A 14,971-nucleotide genomic window follows, 5' to 3' on the forward strand; every position below is an offset into this window, starting at 1 on the left:
GTTTGCTGCCCATCTCATACGAGATGACTTTGAGTGGCTTAAAACATTAAAAGCAATAACACCATAAAATATATATGTATAATTAATCATAAGAAAAATACAGATTATGATTAAAACATGGTGAGGCGGGGGAAGATGGGTTCTCCTATTGGTCTAGCAACCATTTCCAGTATGATCCTAAATATAAAGCAATGGCAAGAACTGTCCCTGTCCTAATGTTCCCTTTAATTGTATTCATTTTATGTATTTAATTCATGCTTATATATACTGTATTATCTAATATGTACTCGACAAAATAAATAAATAAAATTAATTAAATAAATAAATAATCAACACCTTGTACTCAACAAGGTGTCAGTACAACACCTTGTACTCATCATTGTACTCGGCAGGATGGTACATATGCATAACTACATTATGGATATCAACAATTTTGATGCTGTTATCAATTTTCTGTATTTGGTAGGAAGAAAATATGGAGCAAATGAGATAACAAAAATATTGCAACATTGAGTAAATCTTTTTTAATCATTCAAGGCCAATAACAGTAACTCTTCTGGTGGATTTTTATCTAATCCTGGGCTGGATAAATCTCCACAATTGTCCGGGATGTAAGAAGAATTAAATCAGTTTTATCTTCAATTAATATAATATAAACAAGTTGATCCATGTTTGGATTCAGTAGAAAAAGTGCTTATGGATAGGAGCATATTATTAATCAGACAGAAGAAACAGATCTTGCAAGAATAAATCTCTTTGGTACTATAAACTTAAAAGATTTTAAAGAAATGTGCTGCTAAATGAAAGCATAATGCGCATAACGAATAACAGCAGGCCTAAAGGATAATCAATGAATGTTCTGGTAGTACATGAACATTTGCTGAGCCTCTATGATGAAAGAGAGTCCCACAGCTAAAATCCAACAAACAAAGGGGAAAAAAATTCTTTGTACCCTGATTGTTCCAATTTGTAAGCAAGTTAGCAAAATAGGATGGCTAATGTGTACAAAAATACTAAACTAATTTGATACAGTTTTAGAATATTTTTTCAGGATTTAGTCCTTCCAAGACTAGTCATACATTATTGCATCAAAACACTAAGAAGATTATGGGAAACAGTTAACTGTAGTATGACAAATCTATATATTCAGTTTTAATGACAAGACTGATACATTATAAAAGCCTAAATCACACAGATTAGTTTAATACATTCTTTATTAAGCAGTTTGTCAGTCTACTAGGTATAGTTTCAAATTAAATCAAAATTGAGGTGATTCATTTCTTAGTAAAATTTTCAAATTTGTGTAGTGTAGAATGCCAGCTTAGGGAGTACTTTTCATTTGCTGCAAGGACACATATGGATTTCCCACTGCATTATGGGAATAAACACACTTGGATCCAAATTGATGCCTAGTTCTGTTTATTAAATAAAATTCCTACTTGTATTTTTGTAGAGATCCCTGTACTGATTCAAAGGCTTGGAAGGATCAAAGGCAATTGGAGAAAAATCAGTAATCAAGGATATATCAAATATTTTAATAATAGTTCAATCTTGAAATTGCTTTCGCCATATAAAAAAGTCAAGATGACAGCTAAAGCCATGTAATCAAAACCTTGTTCCTTTTTAGTTCATCAGGCAGGGATTGTATGGGTGTAGCCACTGCATTATTTTTTTTAGTTTTTACTTTCCCTCTGGATGTCCCTGAATATGTGTTCATTTGTTGAAGATATAAATCCTTATTTTCCCTAGTTCCCATGAGAATCAGTGATTTTATCTTCCAATAGCTGGAGCATATCCGAGAGAGAAAGAGGACTTTGTTTCTTATTTGTTAGGATTTTAGGGATGGGTGTTGATGATTGACTCTGATTCAGATACTTCTTTAAAAAAAGAAGGAACAAGAATAAGTAATTTCTCTATTTAAAAAAAAAGATACCCAGTGGGGCATCTTGATATGGTTGTGGAACTTAATGTACTCCAAGGAGGACGGGAGCTATACCAGAAATTCAACCATACCTCACAGATCTCAGCAGAGGCCAGCAGTTGCAGGAATAATGGAAGAAAAGCTGTTTAAAAGATAAAGGTAAAGTTTCCCCTCACACATATGTGCTAGTCTTTCCTGACTCTAGGGGGCAGTGCTCATCTCCATTTCAAAGCTGAAGAAGATGTCTGAAGACATCTCCGTGGTCATGTGGCCAGCATGACTCAACACCAAAGGCGCACGTAACACTGTTACCTTCCCACCAAAGGTGGTCCCTGTTTTTCTACTTGCATTTTTTATGTGCTTTCGAAGTGCTAGGTTGGCAGAAGCTGGGACAAGTAACGGGAGCTCATCCTGTAACGCGGCACTAGGGATTTGAACCACTGAACTGCCGACCTTTTGATCGACAAGCTCAACGTCTTACCCACTAAGCCCTAAAAGCTGTTTACCAGTTGCAAATATACAAAGACTGAAAACAAAGACATAATGATCTGTTATTACAAAAGATCAATGAGAGTGAGGATATCTGAAAAGAATGCATCAGTTCTGGAAAGAACAACATCAAGTAAAAGAAATAACAGAATAGAGGCTAGCAGATCAACACTGATTTATAATGTGAAATAAAGTATTCACAGAAATAGAATTGGAAGAACGGCAAAGGTCTATCCAGGGCAAAGAAATCAAAGCCTTGCCAAAAGTAACTCAAACTGTAGAGGCAAACAAGAGCGAATTAATAATATAGAAGTTGGCATTACTATTGAATTGTTTTCAATCCCAAATTAGGCACCCTTTTCTCTGCCTTCTCCTTAGAAACCATAAATACCACTAACTGAAAAGCAAGATGAATTGGAACAATAAACATCTGAGCAACTAGAACAACACAAAGGCAACAGAATAAGGTTGTCTGAATTGAAGCATGTTGCAAAAAAAAAAACAACCAAAAAAAAAACACAAAATAAATATAAGTATTAAATGATGCCAGTATACTAATATCAAATACAACCACCAGAAAAAACAATTAATGTTGTTGAAGACAGCATGTCTGAAATTGTAGCTGAATACATTTGATGAAAAATCAACAAACAAGAAAAAAAGCCAAGCAAAGTGGAACATAAGATTGGGAAATAAGATTAGCATGCTAAACTCAGATACAAGAAAGCTACAATAGATGAAATAAAAGAAGATGAAAAAGAAAACAACCAAAAAATATCTAATCAAGAAGCATCAGCTAGAAACAAGAAAGATCAATGAAATACTGGAAACAATAAAAGAACAAATAAGCCAAGAAAATCAGCCGATACATTTAAATTGCACACTATAGTCAGAATTTCCAATTTCAGTTGCATCAGAAATGTTTATATCACTCCATGAATGGAGAGATTGCAACGACCCAGTCAATACCTGATAAAGAAAAAACAGTGCAATTCTGGGAGCAGCTATGGGACAAGTCAAAGCAAACAATGCAGCCATGGATATAGGAGATGGGTGGGAATAAAAAAAAAACCTCTGAATTTTTTAAAAAAACTTTTAATAACAGCAGAAACAGTAGAGAAAAGGGCAAAAGAAGATCAAGAAGTGGTGAGTGCTGGGGACCTGCATGGTTTTTGGTTGAAACAGCTCACTGTTTTTTAAGCACTTTAGCAACAGATGGCAAGGAGGTGAAATTGAAGACTGGTTAACTTTTGGTAAATATCGCACTGACTGTGAATATTATACTCAGAAAATTGATAAAAGATTTTTATTTTGCAGGTATAATGTTCATGATAGGACTGTAATAGAGCCTGTCAATTACAGTTGCATGTCATGACAATCGTTAGGTGGAGCAAGCCTCCCCCCCAACCATCCTTGGTCTTCCAATTAATTATTAAACAAATACACGAGTCATTAATCAGTGCCTCAAGGCTGAGGGAGGCCCTTGGAGGCGTTGTGCTTTGGCCCTCCCAAGGCTTCCTCCATCCCTGCAAGACAGCCTATTCCCATTCCTTGGGTCCACACATGCCTTTCCCACTCCAACCAGATCTCTCCAAGCTTTAGGCCTGATTTCCACCCCACCAGGCCAAATATCCTACTCTTCACTTACCTTTTGAAGACTTTCAAGGCTTTCCAGGGGACTAGAATTATTGCTCGGCTGCATGGTATAATTCTGGAAGTAGCTGCCATTTTGTCCCATCCCACAGGACTTAGTGCTACATTTTGGGGCCTTAATGAAGTCCACACAATTCTGTAGAAACTTTATGCAACATTCAGAATGTTCTGCAGTGCTGTGCAAAGCTTGTTGAGGCAGGAAGGAAGCAATTTGTTTGGAGGTTATCCACAAGTGGGTCCTCTTTTCAAAATGAGGTCTGGAGAGCTTCAAAGGTGGATAGGTGATGGGCCTGTGGGGAGCAGGCCCAAGCACTTCAGGGTCCTGTGTGGTGGGATGAGAGGGGAGAGAGCAGTGGTGAAATCCAAATTTTTGCACTACCAGTTTTGTGGGCATGGTGTGGCTTGGTGGGTGTGGCAAGGGAAGGATACTGCAAAATCTCCATTCCCACCCCACTCCACAGGAAGGGTCAGTGGTGGGATTAAGCCAGTTCGCACCACTTCGGGAGAACTGGTGGTTAACTTTCTGAGAAGTTTGGCAAACTTGTTGGAAGAAATCATTAGGGCAGAGAACCAGTTGTTAAAGTACTTGAATCCCACCACTGGGAAGGATACTGCAAAATCCCCATTCCTCCCCACTCCTGGGGGAAGGATATTGCCAGCCAGAAGTGGTATTTGCAGGTTCTCCAAACTGCTCAAAGTTCCCGCTACCGGTTCTCCAAAACCTGTCAGAACCTGCTGGATTTCACCCCTGGGAAAGAGGCAGGGTTGCTGCAGGGTCCCTGTTTTAGTTGTAAGGGTGAATGACTGCAGGGCACTGCCATTGTAACTTTGAAACAGGGTGGTAGGTAATTTTGAGGCATCTGTTACAACTTTGAACATTCATTAATTGACCTGTCCAGGGGTGAAATCTAGGCTGTTCTATCCGGCTCAGGCAAGCTGGTAGCAGCAGCTGCGGGAGGCTCTGCCCTCTTCATGCACAGAAGGCTTTGTGCATGTGCAGACGATGGTGCATGTGAGCTAAGCATGTGCATGGCACGTGCACCTTGGCAAACCAGTAGGGAATATAAGTAAATTTCATCCCTGGAACTGTCATATCCTAAGGGCTACCTGTATGTCAGTCCAAAGCCAATTGCCAAAATCAGTCCTTCATATTTACAATTTGCTGATTTTAAAGTACAATGCCCAGTAAGTCTACAGAATGATGCAAAAAGTTCTAATGGTTGAAAGAGTGGTGTTTTTTAAAATGGTACAAAGCAAATCCTTTAAAAGATGTGACCAGATCTAGTACATAGTACACACAAAGTTGACACATTACATAACAACACAAACAGGGCCAGCTCTAGACATTTTGGCACCTGAGACAGTCATATTCTGGTGCTTTCTGGTTTCGTCCATCTTCCACTGTTTTAGGCACTTAAAAAAGACCCCCTCTTGTTTCTTTTTTTTTTCTTTGAGTTTTTAAGCTTTACATTTTTGACTTTATGCACATTTCCCCCCTCAGACATTCCCTCCCTGTTGATACTGTGAAACTAAATTTAACTCTTGAGTGGGCACACTGGTTAGAATCAGTGGTGGGATTCAGCCAGTTCGCACCACTTCAGGAGAACCGGTTGTTAACTTTGTGAGCAGTTTGGCAAACTGGTTGTTGGAAGAAATCATTAGGGCAGAGAACCGGTTGTTAAATTACTTGAATCCCATCACTCGTAAGAATACATGATTACAGCTTTTGACTTTTTACTGAGTTTTGGAAAGTCTTTTCAATTTTGGTGCTTCCTAAAATTTGGCTCCCTATGCCCTAATCTTAGCCTAGAGCTGGCCCTGAGCTCAAAACTTTGAATGTATAGTGAAGGCATATACAGTAAATATATTATATAAGCAGATACTTCCAAAATAGTTTAAAAAAGTATTTTATTTTTGTTTTGATTATGGTTGATTACAAATCAAGGAAACAAAATGAAACAGAGGGAATGTTTTATTAGAGGTACAGTGAAAGCTTAAACAACTAGATGACTTATGAGTCACAAAACATTACAAATAGCCACAAATGTAACTAAAAACAAAATAAATATTTAGAACGTTTCATGAGGTCTTTTAAACTTCGGTATTTATAAAATATATAATACTTTATCTTACATTTGCTCCGCCATTTTCCCCAGTCAGTATTTAAAATTTATGAGATATTACAACATACAAAGCAATGAGAAGAAACCTAAATCAGATCATTTTTTATATAAGGGAAAACGTAGCTGATGTTATTTTAATATTCTTTGCCAAGAAATTGTATTTCCTTCAAAAATAGTAATTTTCCAATCCTATATATATATATATATTACTCAGATATAATTATATCATAAAGTGAGAGAAAAATATCTTTAAAATTATAGAAATAAATGAAACCATGTTGTTCAGTAGTGTTCAGAATTTAATATTATAAGAATGATTAAAACTCATAACTTTAGAATAGTTGAATGGGATAACACTTTAAATCAAGGAAGCTTCTCATAGATTAATAATAACTATATGACAATTTTGTTCATTTCTCAGTCGCATTATTTAGAAACATACTTTGGCTATAATCCTGTGACCAATTAAATTTTATAAGTAAACCTTTTCAATACTTTAATTTGCTGCTCTGTCACTGATTGTTCAGTGGCTCTGTTTGTATCAAAAGGAAGAAAGCATACATACAAACACATTACACATTTCTTCATTTAATACAGAGATGTCCTAGGGGTTTCGTGCTTGCACTAATCTATCTGCAATCACTGTGATTTGTGTGCACGCTGATTCATAAAGCACTTTGTCAACAGGAATAATCTATCTCTGAACTGGAGGCCAATATCTGAATCCAAGCAAATCAAAGCATTTTCTCTTTTGTAACATAAAAATTATAGATTTCATGAAATTTTCAGTCATTTCCACAGGGATTCATTTTCTAAGAGTGATTGATATTATTAAAACACTGCAAATTATTTCATGAAAATCAGATTAATGTAATTGTCAACTTTAAATGTCCGCAGACTCCAAACGAAGACCCTATGTACACATTATTTCAATACAAATGACCAGCCACGTGCTATAATATTCTCTGCCATCAATATTTCTATTTAAATGTTTCCTTGTGCCCTTTGCTCCTATCTTCAATAATACAGAATAGCCTAAGGATTATAGTATAATAGTGGTAGAGAAAATAATATACAATTTGTTGAGAGTGGCAGCAGAACTGATATATTATTGAAAAACATTACTGAATCCACTATTATATGAAATGTTAAGAACATTTTGTTTTATTCACCTAAAGAGTGTATTACAAGGTTATTTTAAGCACCACCAACAGTGGCATCAGATTGCTAGCTTCTTTATGTCATTAGTTTTATCATCTAACGTGAAGGAGCCTTCATAGTTTGCACCTGGTTCTATGCAGGCTTCTGTAAGATAATGTACTAAAATGTACTATAGATTTCAATAGAGTAGAAGTTTAGTTGCCATATTAAAAACTGGGAATCTGGAGTCACTATAGTCAGAGTATTTGCTCTGGAAGTGCCAGAGTCCTCTACAGTTCTCTAGAATTCAGTTCTCTAGAATATATCATGCCTTCTCTTTTAAAATGGCTTATAGAGAAAAAAAATAGTTTTAAAGAAAAATAGGTGAATGCTCCTTCATGACTACATACTTTGATGACTTCGTTAAATATTAATCCTGTTACTTCCCTTGCTATCTTCACCTTTTTCAGTTAGGAAGTTTAGCATCTTAAATACCAATTTCTTTTACATCTGAGTACTGTAAGCTATTTTAAACTCTCTCTCTGTGTGTGTGAGAGAGAGAGTTTTCAGTTTTCAAGTCAGTTTCTGACTTCTGGCAAATTTTTCTAGATTAATTCCTGCAGTTTCTTTGTCAAGATATTTTTTCTGGGGGGAGTGGTTTGCTAGTGCCTCTTTCTTAGGGCTGAAAGAGAATAACTGCCCCATGGACCCCTAGCTGACATTGTGCTCAGGAGTGACTTTAGGATATTAGGATATTAGGTGACTTTAGGATATTAGGATATTAGGATATTAGGAGTCTCCTAATATCACCATTCCAAATTGCCTGTTAAATAATGCTACCTATACTATGTAACGTATGCATCCTCCTCATTATCTGAAGCTCTGAAAATTTCAAGAAAAGTTATGGTTTAAAAGTGCCTATTGAAACAATTCATCTTAAATCTTCATATTAAAATAAACAATATTTGCTCTATGTTGTGGCTTTAAAAATAGAAAGGTGACATTTCGTTTAAATATACTCTTTTCAAAATAACTCATATATTGCAACCTTAAGCTATCATTTTCTGTTACTATCACTCTATTACTGGGATCCAAGGTCTTCAAATTTACTATGGGTTTTCTGTCTCCTGCTTTTTCACCCAGGAGCTACCTGGGAAGGCTGGAGGCACCACTGAAACAATATCATAGATATTTCTTCTCTACCTTGTATAGGTTCTTAGAACAGTGTTTCTCAACTTCAATTAATTTAAGATGTGTGGACTTCAAATATTCATTTTAAATGATAATGCTACATTTTTCAAACATTCTCCATATCCACAAATTATATAATCATTAAATAAATGAAGTAGGACTACATAATTAATCTCTTAATTCTATTTGACTATGTAATTCAAATTGATTGATTTGAATGTCATGTTGTTTTATAGCTTTTAACATAATTTCGTAACAGCCAGTTTGGGACATATGACCAGGTATACTGGTCACAACTATAAGAAATTAATATATTGCAATTATATTGTAATTGTGCAGCATGTAAAGAGTGGCATTTTTAAGGCACAATCAAGATAATTTTCATTAATGAATATTCATTGTTACATGAATTACAAATTGAATAATAAATGTAACTGTTTTATATGTAATCATGCTTTACACATATACTTGACTTTTCATTGTTTCTATTAAAGTCAATATATTCATTTGTTCTAATTATAAATATTTAGATTGTTTTCTCCCAAAGACAGCAGTTGTGAATTTATATGAGTCAAATTTATTATATTTATTATATTATTATAATATATTATTATTATTATAATTCCTTGATTTAGATAATTCACAAAATGGACAAATCCAATGACTAATGGGTCATTCTGTCAGATGTTATCATGAATTCGTAATTGTAAACAATATGGAATAATTTCACTAAATGCTATGATAAACCTACAATTTGCTGTGTTTGCATCAAATGGTAGATGCTAGTGAATCTTGGCTTTGTTTTCCCATATCATACGCCATCTCTCTCTTTGTGTCAATATGCTACATGTACAAGGGGAATATTTTGATATATCACATTACATTGCCAAGTAACATCCTGGCAAATAATATTCTGATTTCAAAGAATTTGTATTCTACTATACAACATGTATAAGAACCATGGTACAGTTTCCTGATTATAACATATATTATTTTGTTTAGGTAATTGATAACTCTATCAATCTTTAAACTTTATACTTTAAAGTATTTTCTTCATCTTGTCCTGCTTTTATATATTTCATGGAGCAGAATAGGTGATTCACCTTGGAAATCTTTCTTCTTGGCTTTACAAAATGTACTGTATCTTTAATGATATGTGGAGATTGTGTAAATGTTGTACACTAGGTTCACTACTAAATAATCTTCCCAATTTTTGAAAAGCAGGCAGATCAGTGCCATTGTGTAAGTGACATATTTTTTTCTAGCGTACCAATTTCATTTGCTGTCTCTATTATACAATGTAAACTGAAACACAATAGAAAATTGTTTTCTTTTCTTCGAAAATGGGGAGACATGGAGTATAGATCCCCCTCTAACTTACTGCTATAAATTTCAAACCAAGATATGCTTGTCTAGCTATAATATGAAATGTTGGTGACATTAGGAGTTAAAATATATTTCTTCCTTCCAAATTATTTTAATGATAGCTAGAAATAATTGGAATATAAGTAACTAAAAAGCGAATAAAACTTGTAAAAATAGGCTATTTTACATTATAATATATTTGTGCTATGTTTTTACATTTGATCAAAATTCAGAGAGGCAATTTTCTAGGTAGCTGATTTGTAAAGTGAACTTATTTAAACTGTTTTTGTCCATGCATACTAATATGTGTATTAATCTAAATAACTACTGTGGCTTTGTATAGAAGGTAGCACACAGTTTGTGGAAAATCACATCCCATTTTTTTGTAGGAAATCATGATGAGGCAAAAGAAGTAGGAGATGAACCACCTTTGGTGGAAAATAAAATAACCTTAATAAACTTAAGAATGCTCTGGAGAGAACTGAGTTTTTCCTGTGCATTTGTTGATTAATGGCAATAGAGAATTGTACATAAAATTTGGTTACACTGATTTAAATCTTGTTTATGCACCCTAAATTTGTGCATGATGATGCCCAGTGAAAAACTAAGCTTATTTAATGAAAAGAAAATCATAATTGTTTGTTGGAACCTAGCATGTTATTGACTCATATAATGGTTCAAAATTTACAATTTCACCTCAACATTCATCATAAAATAATTTAAAAGGCATGCATATAACTCCTTTTAGGTATTTTGTGTGTGTGCACATAGTATATAGAAAAAGTTATATCACAGTGGCTGGCTCTTCTAATGCATTTAGGATGGTCGCTTTATTGTCAGAGAGGAACTCTCTTCTTATTCAGATTATGCAAATGTGTTGAAATACTGTAAGCACTTTCAAATATGAGAGTTGAAGGAGGATCGCTCTCTCTCTCTCTCTAGCACTCATGCACACACAATTAAACCACTCATGTCTCTTTTTTCAGATTGACATGGCTGCTCCCTAAACTGCTCTCAGCTACCCTTGAATGTATGAAGAGCCACTTGGCCATGCCTTTTCCTACTATGGGTTATGAAATACCTCTTTTGAAGGATCTGCCCAGTCCTTACATTATGAGCAAAAAGGGTTCTTATTGGCATACTCTGAAACGTGTTTTTCCAACACTTGATATTTTACATATAAGGAGTATATTAAAATCAATCTATAAATATTATAGTTGAAGATGATACTTATTAAAGAACATATCTAGAAAGGGATTATTATATATTTAGGATTACAATGATAAGAATTCCATCTTAGGTTGTTTTTTTTTAGAACTTCTCAATTCTTTTTCTAACTACTATGAGAATAAAAAAAAACTTTTTTTATTGTAGGGTGATTTTTAATAATTGTTAGTTAAGCTACAAAAGTGTAAATAAGTTCCTAATGAGAATAAGAGACTTATTTCTTAGTTGCTGTTTGGTAGACAATATGAAAATTGCATTTAAAAATTAAACTTTGTACAAGATTTTATTGTAAATCAGTATGTTTGGGAATTAAGAACCAAATTTGGCAGATTATAAGAAATTTCTTTATAAAATGTAATAACAGCAGGCATAATGTAACATTATCTTCCAATTAAGTCATATTAAAACCACTCTGAATACTAGATTTCACCAATAAATCAAATCTGCATCTAGAAATACAATACTTTGTGGGTTTAAGGCAACCTTCCCAAAAGTAATGAACCCAAATGTACTGAGATAGAAACTTTTGGAATTTTTCTACAGAATGCTGTCGGAAACAGGTGTGCACACAGGAAGGCAAGAGACAGCACAGGTTTTAGGATGTTGTTACGCAAGTAACATGCATTATGTAATTTGCATCAGTATGAGCCATGTCATTGGCACAATGATGCATGTATGTCTTAGAATGGAAACCTGCATCTGGAAGCTGCTGTCCTTATATATTAAGAGTTGTCAGGTCAAAACAATCTGATTTAAAGCGAAGAATTTTAACTATTCTTAATTTAAATTTAAACTACTGTTTCATTCTAATACTTCAGTTTCAATATTCTACTCCAGAATAAAATGTTAAGTCTGAGAAAATGTGGATGTTGTAAATGCTCATATTTTTTTTAGATTGAATGACAGGGGACACAATAATTTGCTATAGCAGAAAAAGAGTTCCCATACAGCAGGATTTGCACACTGTTAGCCCTGAGCTCTTCCAGTTGTGATCATTAAAAAGAGGCAATAGGAAACACTTAAAATGAAACCAGAAAGAAGAAGAAAAGTCTAACCATTATAAATCCAGGGAAAAACAGAAAATGACACCTCCCGTTCCATTGTTTGTAATCCAACATTTTATACAGACAAAAATAAAGTATATTGGGGCATTCTGACAAATGCTACAAACAATCAAACGTTTTGTTTTTATGCAACAACTGTGTAAGAGGAACACGCAATTATGTAAGTTCCCCCTATTCCCCCATAAGCCCTTTTCTGCTCTCTGTGAACACAAAGTCTAACTGGCTTATAGTGTAGGTTTCAACTGTGAATGGCTTCAATATATTTATATTTAATTTTTAAAACTGTTGGCCTAATATGGCTATATGTTGATCATTACAATAATGGCTTGAAAGCAAAATAAAGATGACCAAATGACACAAAATAGCAATGATATTTAAGGTGCTTTCTTTTTTTTTTTTTAAGGAGTTATCACTTTTCATGGATAGTTCATGATTCTTACACGCTCTATGCCTTTTGCTTGTCATTCTTTCATATATAGTCTATCAAGAGAATGTTACTTCAAATACAGAGCTGAGTAAATTGTTATATAAAAAACATTTGGAAACAAGGAAATTATACTGCTCTATTATTATTGAGATTTGAAAATTGTATTAAATGCTTAAGCATGGTGATGTATCAGTTATTTTTGTTTCTTTTTCTTTGAATGCTGTCAAAGCACAATCAAATTATAGTAAAAAGATATTGTTCCACAATGGGATTTCCAGCTTCATTGTGTACTGTTGCTTTGTAAAATTGAGATTTAATTTATGATCCCATATGACCATGTTCCGTAGAAAGGTGCCACATGTCTTGAGTCGGTTCTAATGCTTGGTGTTCTTCAAGGAATAAGCTGATAAATATTTATACAGCAGTCTTACATACTTGTGGAAGGATACAAGTACAGGACTGGGAGTTATCAAGTCATATATTTTAATTTGCAGATGCCAGATGATGTGGCAGTAGTAGTAGCAGAAGAAGAAGAAGCAACAGAAGCAGAAGTAGGGGCAGTTGTGGCTTGACTGCCAACATAAAGTGGGTCCAAGCATGCCACTTTAGCTGCAAAGAATGAGTGGATGCAATGCAGAACTGCAAATAAATTTGAAAATTCCAATTCCTGAAAGTGAAAGCAAAATGATCAGGTATGAGATACAAGCCCATTTATTTATTTATTATGTATTCTGATAAAAGCACTAAGTAGTGGTTGCAGAGACACAAAGGCTTAGGAAAATCAAATATATTCATAACACAATATATTCACTATTATTCATTGTGAAACTAAATGTTTTTGTCTTACTACAAAATTACTTTCTTTACATCCAGATTACAAAACTCACAGTTTTTTATAATTTTAAAATATACATTTGTAACTATAATTATTTTATATTTCCAAATAATTGGGAAAAGATAGTTAAATAAAAAAAGATATTATGTGACGTGGCTTGTGGCTTGCTCTTTAAGTAGTCTAAAATAAATTTTAGTTTACTTACTTTACATTTTTTTATCAATCTGCAGAAACTCAGAAAATTTCTGATCATAAAATTGTAACAAATTTTAAAATCTCTGTATTCAAGACTTTGTGTATCAGAAGTACAAAATATCAGAATATTGTATATAAAGAGCCTTTTTACCCATTTCTTTGACAGGCTATTCCTCAAGCACATCCCTATTTTGGTCATTAGAAGTCGAAACAGGAGACCTTACAACATAACCCATTGCGACATTACTAATTTTTTGAAATGTAGATTTTATCTTCTGTATCCCTACTGAATAGGAAAAATTAGGAAAGAATAAAATTGAGCTTTATGTGATTTTTACTCCAAGCCTCCAATCTCCAACTTTTCAGCAGCAGAAGTTATTGCCTATATGATGTGATGACATAATCAATGTATCATTATTGTCCCCTATCAGTCCTGATATTTTAAAAGAGAAACGAGTGATTTTTCTACTTTTGTCTGCTACTGTTGTGGTCTGCCAGCAGCCTGCGGAGCTGGCAATGGAGTCAGACCGCGATGAGGCTGAGGAAGAGCGTGAGCCAGTCCTGGAGGCTGGGGAAGGCCAGAATGAGGGCTCTGTTTCGGAGGCTGAGATGGGGCCAGGGCCATCGGGGTGTGAGGTGCAGACTCCAGAGACTCCAGAGACTGATAGTAGTGAGGCAGAGGAACAGGAGGGGCCTGTTGCTAATGCACGCATGAGAAGAGCTGCCAGAAAACAAGAGCAGCTCAAACAAAGAGGATAACACAGGTATATGGCCAAGAGATGATTGGCCCCTCCCATAAGGCATAACATAACATAACATAACATAACATAACATAACATAACATAACATAACATAACATAACATAACATAACATAACATAACATAACATAACATAACATAACAACATAACATAACATAACATAACATCAGAGTTGGAAGGGACCTCGGAAGTCTTTTAGTCCAACCCTCTGCCCAGGGAGCTTAAAACAGACCAGCAATGGTGTTTGGGCTTTGCTGGAAAACGATGTTGGTAGCTTCGTCTTCTTGCATTTATTTTTGTGTCAGTGTCTTCTGAATGTTTGCAAAGAAAGACCTTTGGCAGTTTGCCTAATTGGACCAAGATTTGTGGTAGGACTGAGGAATTAGTGTTGGGAGGAATTTTCTTTAATTTAGTTGAACTACGCTGAGAATGAAGTAATTCTCAGCTGTTCAAATAAAGTTTGTTTGTTTTTTCACTGAGTTTCCTATTACCTACTTGGGCCTTGGGTCATAACAGTTACTTCTACTTGTGTGTGTGTGCGTGTACGTGCGTGTGTGTGTGTGTGTGTGTGTATGTGTGAA

General features: G+C 34.6%; 1 protein-coding gene across 10 annotated transcripts in view; it reads right to left on the reverse strand.

Annotated features, from left to right (window-relative positions):
* Positions 1-5,954: 5,954 nt before the first annotated feature.
* SNTG1 (syntrophin gamma 1) overlaps positions 5,955-14,971 on the reverse strand; it is a 258,438-nt gene continuing 249,421 nt past the window's right edge. For all 10 annotated transcript variants that reach the window (XM_058175673.1, XM_058175672.1, XM_058175668.1 and 7 more), the window contains one exon: positions 5,955-13,267. In XM_058175673.1, coding sequence (XP_058031656.1) covers positions 13,070-13,267 — 198 coding nt within the window. In that variant the 3' untranslated portion in view covers positions 5,955-13,069. The remainder of the gene's footprint in view (positions 13,268-14,971) is intronic.

This window comes from Ahaetulla prasina, chromosome 3 (assembly GCF_028640845.1).
Source record: "Ahaetulla prasina isolate Xishuangbanna chromosome 3, ASM2864084v1, whole genome shotgun sequence".
NCBI lineage: Eukaryota > Metazoa > Chordata > Lepidosauria > Squamata > Colubridae > Ahaetulla > Ahaetulla prasina.